Here is a 17,916-nt window from a genome sequence, read left to right as displayed (position 1 = left end):
ACCACAGAGACGGAGCTGGGGGGACGGGACAGGGAACAGGAAAGCAGAGCAGGGGGGAGAGGGGCCTGGGCCGAGCAGAGAGAGGTGGGGACAGCCGCCCTGTCCCTCCCCAGCCCTTCACTTGGAGCCTCCGTCTGCCCCCTGTGCTGAGCATGGCAGAAAACAAAGGTCGCCGAGACCACTACCCTGGGGGAGCTGATGGGCTAATGGGGCCAGTTGTAGACTCCAGCTCGCTGCTCACCCCATACGACTGTGGGGACTTACATGAACCAAAACTAAATAAAACGTTCGATTGTATTTTCTTTCCTGTCGCACTAACCACTTCTCACGTGCCCTGTAGCCATGTGAGGTGAGTGGCCTCAGACGGCGTAGGTATAGTCTCCCTGAACCCAGAACGCCCTCTGGGGCAGCGCTGGTTCCCAGGTCACGAGGACTTCAGCTGTTGCTCCAGAGGACGTGGGAGCTGCCAGGCGGCTCTGAGTCGCGAGGAGCTTGGAATAGGCAGATGGAGGGCAGGTTCATGACAGCCAGCGTGGTTGTGATGCATGAGCTTACCCTTATGGGAAGGACCCCTCCAGAGTTTTCCCAAGAAGGCTTTCGGGATTCAGTCCTCATATAAAGGGACTTTTAAAACTTTTCCTATTAAATCTATTTATTAATATTTTGTTTATTAATACGTTTATAAATGGCTTCAGATGACAGGACTATCAGGGCACCCCAGCCCTCAGTGGCTCCTAGGGCTGTCTTTGCTCAAGATGGCATGGCTAGGGGGATTCCCTGGTGGCCTGGCGGTTAGGATTCAGTGCTTTCACTGCAGAGACCCAGGCCCAGTCCCTGGTCGGGGGACCATGCTACTTGTCACGTGGCATGGCCAAAAATAACAAAAGGAAAAACTAGATGGCGGGGTGGAGTCAATACTGTCCCCGGGAAGTCCCCTCTGGCCAGTTCCAGGCCCCATAGGATTTCAGAATTGAGCTGGGACTCTTGGCTCTGTCAGGGCTGTGATTCCACTTGGCGGTCCTGGAGCTGAGAAGTCTCTCTTCTGACACCCCAGGTAACAGGTGGAAGCCCGAAATCAGAACCTTTAAAGCCTTTCCTTGCGCTCCAACTCCCAATCCCCTTCCCTTCTCTGGGAGGCAGCCTGCCTCTCCAGCCAGCCTAGCAGAGGACTGGCCTTTCTCAGGCAGCAGGGCCAATGGGCTCCCTAGGCTGTGGTTGCCATGGCGACTGGAGCTGGGCAGGTAGGAGCCTGGCTGAGGCCTCCAGAGCCACCCTGCACAGCCTCCCTCGAGCGTCATGATCTGAGAGCCCCCTCAACTTCCCAGGGTCCAGGCCCCTCTTAGCTGCTGCGCTAACTGGGGACCTGCCCTTCTTCCCATGCAGTGCCCAGCACAGAGCATGGGAGTCTGTGTATAAGTCAGACCTGGATTTGAATTCTGGCTCTGTTACTCCATAAGTGATCTTGGTTAAGTCACCAGTCCCTCAGAGCTCTGGTTTGTCACATGAATGGGGTGAAATAACAGTCGTGGCCTGGGGTGGGTTTGAACAGAGAGCCACGATGCACGGAGAGTTCAGTGGCTGCCTGTCCGTGCAGCCACGCACACACATGTACCGTGTCCCGTGCGTAGCCTCCCCTGCATGCTCTCTCTGCAGGACAGGGTGGGTAGGATGGTCTTCCCAAGCTAGTCAAGGAGACTCTAGGATCACTGGCCCCCTGACCCTACACTGCCATGTCCCTGATGGGCCCCCCCGGCAGGATCCCCAGGCTCTCAGGATGACTTGGGTGACAGGTCTGATGGAAGTAGGGAGAGAAATCTTAGGCCCTCGATTCTGTCTTCTTCTGGCCTCCCTCCCCTCCACCCCCAGCCCCCCCCGCCAGAGGGTTCCTGGGAACCCAATTTGAAAACCACAAGACCTGGATAAGGTGGTGATAACCAGCACCCTGAACGGTCATGAGAACCAGAAACAACAGAATCGCTGCCGAGTACTCATCACTTCACAGCTGGGGACTGAGGCCCAGCACAGATAAACCCCTTGTCCCTGGGGCCCCTGCCCTTCTGAGCTGCCCGGCATGTTCAGACTCCTCTGAAGATCTTCCCTGCTCGGTCCTCCCAGGAGGGACAGAGGAAGCCAGTCTCCCGTCCTCCTCTGACAGATGAGGGCGCTGGGGTCCAGAGGGCGGGCTGGCCAAGGTCGCACAGCTGGGGCCCGTCAGTCACAGGCCGGCCCTCCATGTCCCCCTCCAGAACTGCCCTCTTCGGAACACCTGAGTGTGGCCGACGCCACCTGGCTTGCCCTCAATGTGGTGTCTGGCGGCGGCAGCTTCTCCAGCTCCCAGCCCATCGGTGTAACCAAGATTGCCAAGTCGGTCATCGCCCCGCTGGCCGATCAGAACATCTCAGTGTTCATGCTGTCCACCTACCAGACGGACTTCATCCTGGTAAGCTGAAGGGGACCTTGGGGTCATCAGTCCAGTGTCAGCATGGCCCGGGCTAGGCTCTAGCTCCATCTACTACCTGCCCTTTGAGTGGACCCTGTTTGGTTTGAACTGGATGCCAGATATGTGGGTGGGACGCCCTCACAGCCAGACTTCTGGCTCCCCAATCCCATACCACTTCCTCCAGGGTGGCAGGCGTTTCTGGTCAGAGTTGTTGGGTTGCTAAATCATGTGTGACTCTTTGCAACCCCAGGCTTCCTTGTCCATTATCTCCCGAAGTTTACTCAAACTCATGTCCATCGAGTCGGTGATGCCATCCAACCATCTCATCCTCTGCTGCCCCCTTACTCCTCCTGCCCTCAATCTTGCCCAGCATCAGGGTCTTTTCCAGTGAGTCGGCTCTTGGCGTGAGGTGGCCAAAGTATTGGAGCTTCAGCATCAGGCCTTCCCACGAATATTCACGGTTGATTTCCTTTAGGATGGACTAGTTTGATCTCGCTGTCCAGTCACAGAGCTGACAGCAACTCCTGGCCACCGTGTTATTGGTGCGTTTCTCCCGTGGGGGCGTGGCCACCCTGGAGGGCGTGGCCTGGGTGGCAGGTTCGGCACTGCATTCTGAAGGGAGTGGGGCGTGGACCCACACGTCCCCGCCCTCGGTAGAGCATCTTCTCCCCTCTGGTCCTCCTTCTGTCCCTGGAGAGTCACGTGCCCCTGTCCCAACCAGGACAGAGGGAGACCGGGAGGGGGACACTGGTTCTGGGCACAGAATTTCAGAGTGAAGGGGCCGGTGCCCCCAGCCCCACTCCATCCGGGGATCATGGTACACTCACTTCATTGACTCCTCGTCCCCAGGTGCGTGAGCGGGACCTGCCCTTCGTCACCCACACCTTGTCATCAGAGTTCACCATCCTGCGTGTCGTCAATGGCGAGACAGTGGCAGCTGAGAACCTCGGCATCACCAACGGCTTCGTGAAGCCCAAGATGGGTGAGTTGAGGGAAGGAGGGTTGTGCAGAGAAACTTCAGGAAGTGAGCGGGTCCTGCCCCAGGGCACCCCCATTCTCAGAACCTCAGCTGAGGGATAGGCATCACACGGTTCAGCAGTCCTCAGACCCGGGGTCTCCAAAGGGCGGTGGATGTGGACACAGCCAGAAACGGCCAGGGACCACTGCTGACCCAGCCCAGGGTATCAGTGTGGGCTTCCCAGAGGCAGTGACTCTCAGGCTAAAAAACTTACAACAAAAGTAGGAGCTAATAAGATAGGTGGTGAAGTTTGAGAAGGGCTTTGCAGGCAGATGACATGGCACATGCAAAGGCCAAGGGGTCTGGGGGTGGGCCCGGAGAATCAGCAGAGCTGCAGGGGGTGCTGGGAGCTGCAAAAGTGACCGGGGCTGGATCTCAGAGCCTGCCATCAGGCCTCCCCAGAGCAGCTGCTGGCTGACCCCACCCCTCCTCCCAGGCCCCTTGCCGCTGCCTCTCCTCCTGGCCTCAGCATCCCTTGTATTTGTGCTCCCACAGTCCAGAGGCCCGTCATCCACCCACTGTCCAGCCCAAGCAACAGGTTCTGTGTCACCAGCCTGGACCCCGACACGCTGCCCACCGTTGCCACACTCCTCATGGACGTCATGTTTTACTCCAACGGGTAGGGCCCCCTCGGGGGTGAGGGGCTGCAGGTTGAGCCAAGAAGACATGAATCTGCCTACAAGCCCCAGTCTAAGGGGGGAGGCACAGGCCTGCCCTGGGAGCTAATCTGGGCAGGGAGAAACAGACCTGCCCTGGGAGCTAATCCGAGGGGGGAGAAACAGACCTATCCTGGGAGCTAGTCCCAGGAGGGAGGTACAGACCTGCCCTGGCAGCTAATCCGAGGGGGGAGAAACAGACCTGCCCTGGGAGCTAATCCGAGGGGGGAGAAACAGACCTATCCTGGGAGCTAGTCCCAGGAGGGAGGGAGGCACAGACCTACCCTGGCAGCTAATCCGAGGGGGGAGAAACAGACCTATCCTGGGAGCTAGCTTGAGAAGAGAGACATGACTCTACCCCAAATCCCCTTTCTGAAAATTGATTCATTGTGAACCCCAAAACTTATTGACACCCCAGGCCAACATACATATAGATGTTATGAACACCCCAGGGTCCCCTGAGCTCCTGGGCAAAGCCAGTCATTTGAAGAGCCCGGAACTCAGGATTTTTTCATTTGGTGGACAACTTTACATTTTTCCTCAGGGCAGATTTTAAGTTTCGGCCAACACCAAATGGGGTGGGATCAGGGGCCAGCAAGCTGGCAGTGACCACAGACTGTGCCCTGAGATGTTGGCCAACACAGGGACAGAGAAACCCTGCCCGGAAAGGGGCAAGTATAGCCCATGCAGAGGGCCAGCTGGGTCTTCACACTGTGAAGTGCAGTGCTCACCCCCGTGAATGCCGTGGAATCACCTGCATCTCACAGGTGTGGAGCCCAATGAGGGGACAGTGGCTCAGGGTCCCCCAGCAAGGCAGGGTCAGAGCCAGGATTTGGTCGGTTCCTTCCCGGAAACCCCGTACCTAACAGGCAGGGCAGGTGGGCCGGGTGAGGGTCAGGGTGCAGTGGGTCCCCCGCTCCACCCCTCACCATCTCCCCTGGCCCCCAGAGTGAAGGACCCCCTGGTGTCCGGCGATGACTGCAACCACATCCGCTTCTTCTCCTTCTCCCTCATCGAGGGCTACATCTCCCTGGTGATGGACGTGCAGACCCAGCAGAGGTGAGCCAGGCCCCGGGTAGAGGCTGACAATGGGCCCGTCACCCACTTGGTCCTAATAAGTCCCCACCCCAGCCCTTCATTGCAGGTGAGTGGCCCCAGCTTACAGATGACAGGCCACTCAGAGACGAAGGCCCCGAGTCACCCAGCGCCATGCGGCGCTGTTTGTCCTCCCAACCCCGTCCCCCAGTCTGGAGCTGAGGAGGGGTACCCTGACCAGCCTGAGCAAAGGGGGCAGTTGTTCCCAAAGCCCTATCCCAGCTTTGCCTACCTGCCCCCGCACCCACCCACCCTGGAGAAGGAAGGTGCAGAGTGTGTGGACTGAGGGCTTGGAGGGTCCTTGGGGCCCCTGAGTTCCAGCCCAGCATCAATGCCCCAGCGACAGGGAGCGTTTCAGGGAGAGCTGGCGGAGGGAGCGCTCAGCAACCGGGGGTTGACGTCTCTCACTCCCTTTTAAGGTTTCCTAGTAATTTGTTGTTCACGAGCGCATCTGGGGAGCTCTGGAAGATGGTGCGGATTGGAGGACAGCCCCTGGGATTCGGTGAGCCCCTGGGGTTCGACACTGTTTTACGTGTAGTAGTGGGTGTCTGTTCATCCCATCCTCGTTCTAATTGATCCCCCCACTGACCTCCTTTCCCCCTTGGTAACCGTGTTTATTTGCTGTGTCTGTGAGACTGTTTCTGTTTTGTAAGTGAGTTCAGATTTTTGCGGGGGGACTGGGCTAGGTCTGTTGCTGTGCGTGGGCTTTCTCTAGCTGCCCCGAGTAGGGGTTACTGTCTAGCTGCAGTGCTCAGGCTTCCCACTGTGGCAGTTTCTCTTGTTGCAGAGCATGGGCTCTAGGCACTGGGGCTTCAGGAGTGGCAGCTTGTGGCCCAGTGGTTGTGGCGCACAGGCTTACTCACCCGTTGGCATGTGGAATCTTCCCAGAGCAGGGGTCGAACCCATGTCCCCTGCATTGGCAGGTGGATTCTTAACCACTGGACCACCAGGGAAGTCTGCAGATTAGTTCATTTTAGATTTAACATATAAGCGGTATCATGTGATACTTGTCTTTCCTGATTTTCTTCTTGGTATGATAATCTCTAGGTCCACCCATGTTGCTGCTGCAAATGGCATTATTTCATTTTTTTTTTAAGACTGAGTAGTATTCTGTTGTATATTCCGATGTATTCCGTAGTGTCCCAATGGACCACATGTTTTGCTCTGAACATAGGGATGCATGTATCTTTTCAAATTAGAGTTTTGTCCACACATGTGTCCTGGAGTAGGATTGCTGCATCACATGATAATTCTACTTTTAGTTTTCTGCGGAACCTCCATCTCTGTTTTCCACGGTGACTACACCAACTTACATTCTCACCGTCAATTATAGGAAGGTTCCCTTTTCCCCCCACCTTCCCTGGCATTTGTTATTTGTAGACTTCTTAATGATGGCCATTCTGACTGGGCTGAGACGTGGTTCCGCATTGTCATTTTATATGCATTTCTCTAATAATTAGCCATGCATATCAGCTTCTCTTTTTATTCCCAGATTCAGTTTAGAGTTTCCCAAAACACAGTATAATAACGTTACAGAAAGAAGAAAGTCAGGATGAAGGGAGAATTGAGGCGGGACAGTGAATGAGACTTGAATCATTTTAGCATCTGTAGTCACTGTGTGCTGCTTTGAGTGACCTCGTGGGCAGGCACCAGGGGTCCTGGCATTTGAAATATAAGAAGCAATAGTGGGACCTGCCCCCTTCCTGAAATGTGGAGAGTGTTACCACCGGGCCAGTAGCTATAAATAGCCCTACAAGGCTTCCCTAGTGGCTTAGTAGTATAGAATCCACCTGCCAGGGCAAGAGACACAGGTTCGATCCCTGATCCGGGAGGATCCCACATGCTGCAGAGCAGCTAAGCCCGTACACCATAACCATTAAGCCTGTGCTCCAGAGCCCGGGAGTGTCAACTCCTGAAGCCTGCGCACCCTTGAGCCCATGCTCTGCAACAAGAGAAGCCACCACAATGAGAAGCCCACACACCACAGCTGGAGAGTAGCCCCCGCTTGCTGCAACTAGAGCAAAGCCCGTACAGCCATGAAGACCTGGCATGGCCAAAAATAAATTAATTAAAAATAGCCCTGCGAGAAAAACAACTTTTTGAGAATCGGAAAGATTCTAGATTGGCAGATGCCATATGTTTTTGACCATGGTTTGCAGGAAACGTGTTTTCCATCACAGCCCAGCACACACATACCCTAACAACTCTACTGTTTCACAAAACTGCACTCACGGCGGTGCTGTCCGAGCTCTTGGCCCTTCCCTTTCCTGTTGTCTTTTGTTGTTGTTGTTAGTTTTATTTATTTTTGGCTGCACTGCCTCTGTGTTGCTGCCCAAGAGCTTTCTCTAGTTGCAGCGAGCAGGGGCTACTCTCTAGTTGCAGTGTCCAGGCTTCTCATTGCGGTGGCTTCCTAGCTGTGGAGCACAGGCTCAAGGCCTTCACTCGTTGCAGTGCGAGGGCTTTGTTGCCCCGCAGCATGTGGAATCTTCCCGGATCAGGGATCGAACCTGGGTCCCCTGCATTGACAGATGGATTCTTAACCACCAGACCACCTGTTGTCACTTTATAAAGCGTCACCAGCCTTCTAAATTCATGTCGCAAACAGGTCACCAGCCGCTGTTTGAAAGGCACCATTCTAGACCCTCATCTCCCTCCCGCCTTATTTTATAGAAATAAAAACGAATGTGTCTGTGGTTTAAGAATCTCAGGACACAACCAGTCTCCACCACGTAGCTGGTCCCACGATCACCAGGAGTGCAGGCACGAGGCCTATGCGGCCACCAGAGGGGCCTGTGGGTCCTGCCAGGAGCCCTGGGAGACCAGGCACAAAAGCAGGAGCTTGAGAGACCTGTCGGGGAACGGCCGAGGCTGTGCTGGGTGACACGGCAGGGGGAGGGCTGAGCGTGGTCCCCGCCTCTGTCCCCAGATGAGTGCGGCATCGTGGCCCAAATCTCCGAGCCCTTGGCCGCCGCAGACATCCCCGCCTACTACATCAGCACCTTCAAGTTCGACCACGCACTGGTGAGTGTCAGGCACCCACCCCGGGCAGGGGAGGCCCAGTCTGGCGGCTCCCAGATGTTTACTTCCCGCCCCTCGCAGGTACCGGAAGAAAACATCAACGGCGTCATCAGTGCCCTGAAAGTCAGCCAAGCAGAGAAGCACTAGAAGCGCCTCTTCCGCTCCTCCCTATCCGCCCTCCCCAGGCCTGGGCCCAGCCCCACCCTAAAGACTCTTCTTGCAGTATTTTTCAACAGACTGGAAAACCAGCCCCAGGGCCCCCAGAGGCATCTAGGAGATGCCCCCGATGGCTGACCCCGCCAGGCTTGGGACCCAAGCCAAGGCCTCCCCATGCCCTCCTCCTGCCTTCCCGGAGCCCCCAGACCCTCCAGAGAGCACCCCCCTCCCCCACCCTCACCCCAGAAAATGATGTCCAGGGCCGAGGGAGCTTGTCCGCTGACCTGCCTCCTCATCCAGCCTCACCCACGGCCGAGGGCAAACGCCGAAGGAAGCTGGTGCCTCCTACGGGACGCTGGGGTACCGATTGTCATGTCATCTTGAGGAGCTGGCTGAGCAGGGCCGAGTTCATGGAGCCGGGGAAGGCCCTCGTGAGGGCGGGGGCTCTGGACCCCGTGGTCACTGATCTCTGGTCCCATTGGCTCTGGGCTGGTCCCTGCAGAGTGGAGGCCAGTGGGCGGCCCTCCAGTCCTGTGCTGGTGAGGCTCTGAGGGAACACTGGTGGGGCCCTGAGCTGGGTGGGTGGGACCCCGGCCACCCAGAACCTTCCTTGGCTGCCAACCACAGGGCCTGTACCCCGACTCCCAGCAAGACTGCCAAGGGGGCCCTGTCCAGACACTCCCCACCGTAAGCGCTCATCCTGGGGGATGGGGGGTTGGTTCCCAGGAGACCCACCAGCCTGGAGCAACAGCTCCTGTCCCCTCTGCTTTCCCTGGACCCTCCTGGGGCCGGCAGAGCCTCGGTTTTCCCCAAGTGGGGGCGTACCCAGCATTCTGAGCTGGGGTTTTCTTAGGTCACCCCACCTCCCCAGCAATCAATGAGACCAGCAGAGGGCTCCCCATCGTCCTGCCCTCCTCTCCCTGGCCCGCTTGTGGGGTAACGTGGAAGGCCCCTGCCCCCAGCTCACCCGCCCCTCTGTCCAGAGACCGTGGCGTTCATGAGTGCTTGGCCTGGGAGGCAGCTTATCTGAGCCTTAATAGAGAAAACCATACCTTGTAGTCTCCTATTTAATGTATTTGTTACCCAGGCTGCGGTTGGCAGTAGTTTCAGGGGACAGGGCCTGCTGACGCTGTCGGGACCCAAAGTGTGACATGGCTTGGGGTGACATCCTGTGGCTCCAGGGACAAGCCTGAGAACCAGAGCTGCCGCCAGGGGCCTTGGCTTTCCCTTCAGAGCAGGAAGCTGGGAGCAGAGGTCAGTTACGATCCAGGGGTCTCCAGGGGCACCCCACATAGAGCTGCCAAGGCAGAGTGGTTCCAAGCCTCAGAGGAAGGTTTCATCAGACTGCGGGGAGACGGACAGCCAGGTGGCAGACCAGCCCCCGTCCCGGAGAACAGGGCAACCCCCCTGCCTCCTCTCTAGCTGGCAGTGTTGTCCGTGCCATCCCTGGGAAGCTGGGAGGAGAAGGGCCATTGTCTTGACTGGGTGAAGCCCCACTCTCCCCCTCCAGGCCACGTGGGACCCTCTGAGCCCTGGAAACCCACGGGTGTCGGAGGTGTGTCTCTGAATCTTTACAGATGTGCAGAGCCCAAGCACGGATTTGGAACCTTTTTCTTTTTTTTTGGAAGTCATTTTGCACAAAACTCCAGAAGAACCAAAACATGTCAGTTGTTTGCTGGTTCCAAAACTGGGGTGACTGCGTGGGCAGGGCAGCCCCTCACGTCCCGAGCGCCCTCTCTGTGCCTGGAAGGCCTTGATTTTTCTGTGGCGTGCCCCCCAGACCCCTTCCTGTCGGGCCCTCCCCATGTCGCTCCCCCGCCTCTCCTCCCCGCCGAGCAAGTGTGTCGGCCCCGTGACCCCGAGAAACGTGTGATTCCCCCCAGCCCCCCTAGGACGTATATTGTACACACATATAAATACCTGTGTTTTATGTTGATATAGATATATCCTGTAAATAGCATATATACTTGAGCAATATATATGTTAATATATACCGTGTGAGCGTGCACACGCATGTGTGCGTGTGTGTGCGGGCGTGAGGGCCTCCGCCCCGCTGTGTCTGCTGTGCACTCAGGCACGTTTTGAGCCACCCTGTACTTTTAATTCAAGTATATAGGCAATACAATTATCAGAGAAGCCGGCTGGCTGCCTCGGCCCTGACCTGAGAGAAGAATTAGACCAGCAGCCGAGAACAGAGCCCCAGGGTGGGGGTTAAGGGTCCCTACCCCCTCCTCTCCAAGTCTCCTTTGAAAGCTGGGGTTCAGCCCCTTCCTTTAGTTCTGTGTCCAAGGCCCCTGGACACCCTTGTTTTATTTGAGGGACAGGGCCATAAAGGGGGAAGAGCGTTTGGAAAGGAACAGCCGCTTCACCATTGGTCGGTCCAGGTCTGCTTCCCCCCTGCAGCACCTCCATCACCTGATTTCTTCCACCTGCAAGGTTAGAAGCCACAGGTTCTTTCCTCGGGTCTCCTCCTGGGGACTGGCCCCAGGTAACTGAGAAAGACATGGAAGCCCCAGACACTGTTTCCTTGAGGGGCTGGTGCAAGGACTCAGCTCTCCGGGTTACACTGGTGTGTATCCAACCCAGGGGCTGGGAGCCGACACCCTGGGAACCCCGCCCTCTGGTTCCCACCCCTCCCCATCCTCTTGCTGTGTGGGGAGGCCGGAGCATCCTCAGTGCCCGTGAGCCAGTGGCTTGATGTCCAGCAGCCTGGGGGAAGAGAAAGTGGTTAACCCACCGGCTGGCTGCCCCCAGGGGTCTCCAGACCCACAGGGAGGCGGCCCGAAGGGGCCCTGTTGACTGAGACACTGTTGACTCTGGCTCACTGAGCGTGGAGCCCTGGAGTTGCCACCAGGCTCCCAGTGTGTCTCAAGTCTGCGCTGTTCCCTGGTGAGAAAAGCTGAAACCATCTCACCGCCCCCTCACTCCTCACCTGCGTCACCTGTGAACATGGGCTGAGAGATTAAGGTAGGAAGAGTGAGCGAGATGGGGAGTCGAGACCCCCGCTCCGCCCCACCCCCAGTGTGAAAGTCAACACTCAACTTGGGCTCCCCCGGCTCCTAAGAAGTCTCTTTCTGCCTCAGCCCCAGTCCTGGCCCAGCAGAGACTCAGCAGTGCCCACTCGACACTCCCTCTCTTCACAGGGGTCTCCAGAGCCCCCTAGGAGGTGGTGCCCTCCCCACTGCCCTCCCCCCAGAGCACCCATCCAAGCAGGAGAGGATTACAGCCCTCCCTTCCCCAGGATTCAGGGGTCCCAGAACCCCCCAAGCACCAGCATTCTCCCCCTCCCGTCAGCTCCAGGCCCCAGGCCCCCAGTGGGGAGGGAGGGACCGGGTGACCTGGAGCTGGCCACTGTGACCTCCCCATTCAGGCAGTGCAGCCTTGGTGACCAGAGTGGTGTGTCCAGAAGATGCATGGTCAGTTGGGCCATGTCCCTTCGGAGGTGACAGAGGAGGAGGCCTCAGAGCTCAGGACAGGAGGTTCCAGGGAGACGGGAAGGGCCAGCCCTCAACCCCAAGCCAAGGGCACCATTTGCCTGATGATCGAAGACGAGCCTGCCCACTCGCCACCAGCGCCTTCCAGCCACAGTTCCCAGCCCCCTGGGCCACCTTTCTGAGTCCCTGGATCTGGAGGCACAACTAGGGTCCGTCCCAGCCCCAGCTAAGAGTGGGGACCTCCAAGGTGCTGGCTGACGAAGGTTTGTTGCCACTTCCCTGAGTGAAAATGGTGGGGACATAGAAAAGAAGCGCCCCCAGTGTGTCTGCCCAGCCAAGGCTGGGAAGTAGCCTGCCACTGTCATGGCTGCCATGAAGTGGAGTCAGTTGTTGGCTTAGCGAACAGGGCTTGGGGGCAGATGATGGGGTCCCGCAATAGTGGAAAGAAGGGGCTTTGGCTTTTCAGGTTTCCTGGATACTGTGCTGATGCAAGGGCAAGGCCTGGAGCGGGCAGTAGGCCTCTGTTCAGTGAGGCTGCCTAGAAGAGGCACGACCAAGATGGCGCCTGTTGGTCGACCAAGATGGCGTCTGTTGGTCGACCAAGATGGCAGATGGTGGTCAGCCCAGCAGAGGACAGCCTTGGGAAGAGTGGCCAGGACTTGTGAGGGGAGTTGAGCCCTCGTATAGCTAAATAGCTTTTCTTACACTCAAGTTTCTTTTCCTTTCTTTCATTTTTCAAGTTAGAAGCAGCAAAAGGATTCTTTTCCACAGACCAAGGGAGAAAGCTATAGGGTAGGCTCTGGCCTTCAGCTTTGAAACCCAAACCCTCCGGGAAAGCCTGTTTTCTTGGGAAGGGAGGATGGGAACTGTGGGCTGAGGTAGCCTCTGCCCTGGGAGCTGAGGGCCCCAGAGTGGCCTGGAATGAGGTAGAAGCCTGTGGCCTGGCCTGTGGCTTCGGTGGGCAGCCTGGAGGTGAGGGGGCTTGTGGCTCCTGGTTCTCGGTCGGGCAGGCTGTGAGAGTGGGAGTCAGAGCAGTGTTCTGGGCACACGTGTGTAAATGCGCACGTGAGTGTGAGCGTGTGCTGTGTCAACACTGGTGTGCATGGGGGCGCACGCGTGCAGAGCCCACATTCAAGCAGAAGGACTAACTCATTCAGTATTTCAAGACCTCGGTATGTGCTTACCGCGGGCCACATGCAGAACGGAAGGGGTGGGGGTGGCGGGCCTCGAACTCCCCTTGACTTTGGTAAAACCGCTCTGGGGAGGGGGCGGGCTTCCCCGGTGGCCCAGATGGCAAACTCTGCCTGCAGCACGGGAGACCAGGGTTCGACCCCTGGGTTGGGAAGGTCCCCTGCAGGAGGAAATGGCAACCCACTCCAGTATTCTTGCGTGGAGAACTCCATGGACAGAGAAGCCTGGTGGGCTACAGTCCATGGGGTGGCAAACCGTCGGACACACCTGAACGACTGACACTGGGGAGAGGCCAGAGGTGTCCCCATGGGACTCTGCTCCGCCCTGCAGAGGCCCGGTGGTCCATGCAGCCAGCCCCAAGGGCTAGACCCCCAGCAGGCTCCTCAGAAGCAGCCAGCCCTGAAGACAGTATTTACAAGGAGAGGTTCTGGGGACCAGTGCCCCCTTGCCTACTGGGCTCATCCACAGAGAGCGTCCCAACAAGTTGAAGGCCAGAGTGGGGGTGAGGAGCTTGTGGAAAACAGGCCAAATTCAGGTCCCACGGCAGAGGCCAAGCCTAGTGCATCTTCCTGTCCACTGTTTCAGCTTATCTGTTCAGAAAATGGTCCAGGGAGAGCTGGACAGCATTGGCTCCAAAACTGGGGGTGGAGTGGAGGGGCTAACCACAAACAAAACCCCAAGCCCTCCTCTTGCTCTTTGCCAAAATCATTTCCGTTATCCCGAGATGCGAGTGAGTGGATGTTGGCTGCACAGCAGGGCTCAGAGAGGCCGCTGCCCTGCCCAGGGCCTTGCCTTGGGGGTCTGGCACGCCCCGGGTCACCAGCAGTACCAGTGGCACTTACATCTATCTGTCCCACGTTCTGGGTGCGGGGAGAACGGAGCAGCCCTGCCCAGGGCCCTCACGCTCTTTCTTTCTTGAAGAAACACAAGACCCTTGAGATTCGTGTACTGTACTGATGGAGAGAAAAAAAGTACCTAATGTTCCCCCAAAAAGACAGTATATTTTGTACTTTGTAAAGTGTTCATTAAAATGGAAGAAAAAGCAAATGACATTGGCTGATGGCTGTCTGATTTCGAGCTGATCCAGGGCCAAGTCTCCCCCCTCCCTTCTCTGTACTGTGGTTGGGGGAACACCGGCCTGGAGTTGCAAGGAGGCAGAACAAGAATATGGGAGGAAATCACCCTGAGAGCAAGAAGGGTTGTCTTAATACTGTGTAACAAGTTGCCCCCAGAGCGTAAGGCTTTAAACGGTCCATTCGTGTATCTTGGTTTCTGTGATTTGGAATTTCGGAGCAGTTTAGGCTCAGAGTCTCAGGAGGCTGCAGGCATCTGAGAGCCTCTGCTGGGACCAGAGGGTCCGTTTCTAACGTGCTCCCCTCCACAAGGCTGGTGAGGTGGGCCTGGCTGCCAGCCTGTCCCCACATGAGTCTCCGCTGCTTGAATGTCCTGACAGTAGGTGCTTGGTTTTCCCCAGAGTAAGGGATTCAAGGACCAAGGCAGAACCTAAAAAAAAAAAAAGTTCTAGCCTCAGAATTCATGTACCATCCTCTCCACCAAGTTCTGTCATCATTGCAGCTCAGCTCTGACTGAACCCTGCAGGAGACCACACAGGGGTGTGAAAACCTTGGGGCCACCTTGGGAACTGGCTACTACAGTCACCATTCCCTCCCCCCAGCCCAAATCTCTGGCAGAGGTGGGCCTGGGGGGGCAGGGGCCCCTGGGGAAGGATCAGAGGCTGGGGCCCTGCTGAGGACGCCACGCCCCCAAGAAAAGGTCTCTTGGTGCTAGAAGCCCAGGTCAAGACACCCTGAGGTCAGGAGGCTCAGCATCCCTCCCACAAGCACTCTGGAGTTGGGCTCCTGCTCCCTTGGCAGGTGGACACAGGCTGCCCTGGCAAGAAAGGCTTGAGGGACTTCCCTGGGGATCCAGTGATTAAGACTGCACTTTTAACGCAGCAGGCACGGGTTCAATCCCTGGTCAGGGAACTAAGATCCCAATGTTGTGCGACATGGCCGAAAAAGAAGAGGCCTGAGACCAGCAGGTCTGGACCTCGCGTACCCTCACTCTGCCCCTCGCTGGTGTTCTCCATGGAGGCAGGTGTGAGCGGGGCAGGGCTCTGCCTACGTCAGACCCCACCCTCCCCTCACCCCTGCCTTGCAGGAAAAGTAGCCCTAACAATGGAAGGGGGTGAAGATGGGCACTGAAGCGCTCGTTCACCACCCTCAGTCCAAGGAGGTGCTTGGACTGCTGCGAAGGCTCTTCTCCCTGGGGTTTGCAAGGACTAAGCACTCTACTCAACCCTTCACATTTCGAACAGGGACCACAGCATCGGTGGGAACTCAATTGCCCCCAACAGTGGCAAAGGCCCCCTTTTCCCATTGCTCATTCATGTTTAGTGTCTGGAGGGCAGTGCCAGACCTAGGGTTGGGGGCTGGGGGTGGGGGCGATGGAGACCCAGATGACTCTGCCACGGCCCCTTGCACCTGAGTTGCTCCAGATTTAAAGATGTGGAAATCGGCTATTTGGGGGAAGTGCAGTGCCAAGCTCGACCACACGGGGATGCTGCCATGCTTGGGGGCCAATACCACGGTCAGGCACGGGGAACAAGAAGCCAGGACGTTAGGTTGAGCTTGGTTAAGCCGGGGGGGGGGGGGACCCAAACAGAAGGGACAGCAAAGATGCAGAGAGCCTAGCGGAGAAGCAGGGTAGGGGAGGGTGGAAATGGACGGGGCTGGTAGGAAATGAGGCTGAAATACAAGGTGGGTTGTCAGGCCAGCTGGAGGCTTCACACTCCACTACAGACCATGGGGAGCCACAGAGGACTTCGTGCAGGAGACCAAACTTTGCATCTGAATGGTGAGTCTGGGTTACTGAATATGGCTGAGAGGAGGGGGAAAGGGGGCAGCCAGGGTCCCGGCCTCGTATCTCAGGAGAGAGAACCCTGGCTGACTCGAGAGCCTTCCCAGTGCAATCAGGAATGGCGGGCACCACGGATGGGGAGGGACTGGCAGGTGCCCCTGCCCCCAGCCAGGCGTAATTCCACGTGGGAGCAGCTTTGGCTGCTTCTTGGCAGGGATCTCACCGCAGTACATCAGACTCTCCTGGAGGATGGGAGGAGTTCCCTGTACTGGGACTCCCTCCCCGCAACCCCCGGCCCAAAGAGTCTGATTTAACTCTTCTTGGCTTCAGTATAGTTTTTAAAGTTCCCCAACTCACTCTTCGGAGAAGGCAATGGCAAGCCACTCCAGTACTCTTGCCTGGAAAATCGCATGGACAGAGGAGCCTGGTGGGCTGCAGTCCATGGGGTCGCTACTAGTTGGACACGACTGAGCGACTTCACTTTCACTTTTCACTTTCACACATTGGAGAAGGAAATGGCAATCCACTCCAGTGTTCATGTCTGGAGAACCCCAGGGATGGCGGAGCCTAGTCGGCTGCCGTCTATGGGGTCGCACAGAGTCGGACACGACTGAAGCGACTTAGCAGCAGCAGCAGCAGCAACTCATTCTTAGGGGCTTCCTTGATGATTCAGTGGGTAAAGAATCCACCTGCAGTGCAGGAGATGCGGGTTCGATCCCTGGATCAGGAAGCTCCTCTGGAGGAGGAAATGGCAATCCATTAAGTATTCTTGCTTAGAAAATCCCATGGACAGAGGAGCCTGGCAGGCTATAGTCCAGAGGGTCGCAAAGAGTTAGACACGACAGCCCCAGAACAGAACCCGCTCTTAAAAATAAGGGCCACAGTAGGAAAGGGCACCCTCTGTGGTCACTATGCCTCCCTTTGGTTTTTTGGTTTTTGATTAAATTTTATTTATTTGACTGCTCCAGGTCTTTGGCATGTGGGATCTAGTCCCTAACCTTAGGGTTAGGGTTTGACCAGGGATCAAACCTGGGCCCCTGCGTTGCTAGTGCAGAGCCTTAGCCACTGGACCACCAGGGAAGTCCCCACCTCCCCTTGGTTTCATCATGTGTAACCCTGCTGGTGGGGAAGCAGGGGGCTCACGATGGTGAAAAGCTCTCCAGAGGGAGTGTGTGGAATGAGAGCGTGGTGATGGTCGCACAAAAGACTAAGGCTAAAACCACTGAATTATACAGTTGAAAATGGTTTTAAGAGTATACGACTCACATTTCAATTTTTTTAAAAAAAACTGGATGTCCTGGAGAAGCCAGATGTGGACGCACGGCAAGAAGAATGGCCAAGAAAATGGGAGTTATTCCGACAACCCCTTGATAGCTGTCAAAACTTAAAAGAAGGACCCAGGCATCTTAGAAGGGACCGTCCACTGCGAGAGCCGGTGGAGGAGTCCCTATGCCTTCTCAGGGGTCTGCACGGCCCCAGCTACTGACCCCAACGTCCGTGAATGGACGCAATCCGAGTGTGAGAAGAGAGGTCACATCAGGGGCAGCCCGAGGTCGCCTCACGCAGGTGTCAGCCATGCATTTGCTCACATCAGAGGTGTCCAGAGCCTGACCCTTCGCAGGAAAATTAGAAACCTCAACGGAGAAGCCCGTGGCATAGACGGCCTCTCTGTTAAATGCCGCGGAGCTGGGGAGGGGGCTGGGAAGGAGAGGACAGAGCTGAAAAGAGATAGGAGCACAGAGGGCAGTCGTGGGAGGGCCTGGCACATGCACTCCAGCCAGGAACCCCTGTCACCCACAAACCGAACAGCCGTGCTACCTGGCCAGGGAGAACAGATCTGGCCAGGGTTGTCTGAGTTTTAAGACAAATCTAAGGACGTCCCTTAATATACGCTACGTACTGTGTCCCCGGGCTTCCCCGGTGGCTCAGATGGTAAAGATTCTGCCCATGATGTAAGAGACCCAGGTTCCATCCGTGGGTCAGGAAGATCCCCTGGAGAAGGAAACAGTAACCCACTCCAGTATTCTTGCCTGGAAAACCCCATGGACA

General features: G+C 56.9%; 1 protein-coding gene across 2 annotated transcripts in view; it reads left to right on the top strand.

The window, feature by feature from the left end:
* CASTOR2 (cytosolic arginine sensor for mTORC1 subunit 2) overlaps nt 1-14,055 on the top strand; it is a 55,342-nt gene extending 41,287 nt beyond the window's left edge. For both annotated transcript variants that reach the window (XM_055409994.2, XM_055409995.2), the window contains exons 3-9: nt 2,247-2,440; nt 3,290-3,422; nt 3,954-4,077; nt 5,063-5,173; nt 5,629-5,711; nt 8,136-8,230; nt 8,309-14,055. In XM_055409994.2, the coding sequence (XP_055265969.1) occupies nt 2,247-2,440; nt 3,290-3,422; nt 3,954-4,077; nt 5,063-5,173; nt 5,629-5,711; nt 8,136-8,230; nt 8,309-8,374 (806 nt within the window). In that variant the 3' untranslated portion in view covers nt 8,375-14,055. The remainder of the gene's footprint in view (nt 1-2,246; nt 2,441-3,289; nt 3,423-3,953; nt 4,078-5,062; nt 5,174-5,628; nt 5,712-8,135; nt 8,231-8,308) is intronic.
* The last annotated feature ends 3,861 nt before the right edge of the window (nt 14,056-17,916 follow it).

This window comes from Moschus berezovskii, chromosome 27, assembly GCF_049115385.1.
Source record: "Moschus berezovskii isolate FMDL1 chromosome 27, NW_MosBer_1.0, whole genome shotgun sequence".
Lineage (NCBI taxonomy): Eukaryota > Metazoa > Chordata > Mammalia > Artiodactyla > Moschidae > Moschus > Moschus berezovskii.
Note: the sequence above shows the minus strand (reverse complement) of the source record. Positions and strands in the feature narration are given on the sequence as shown.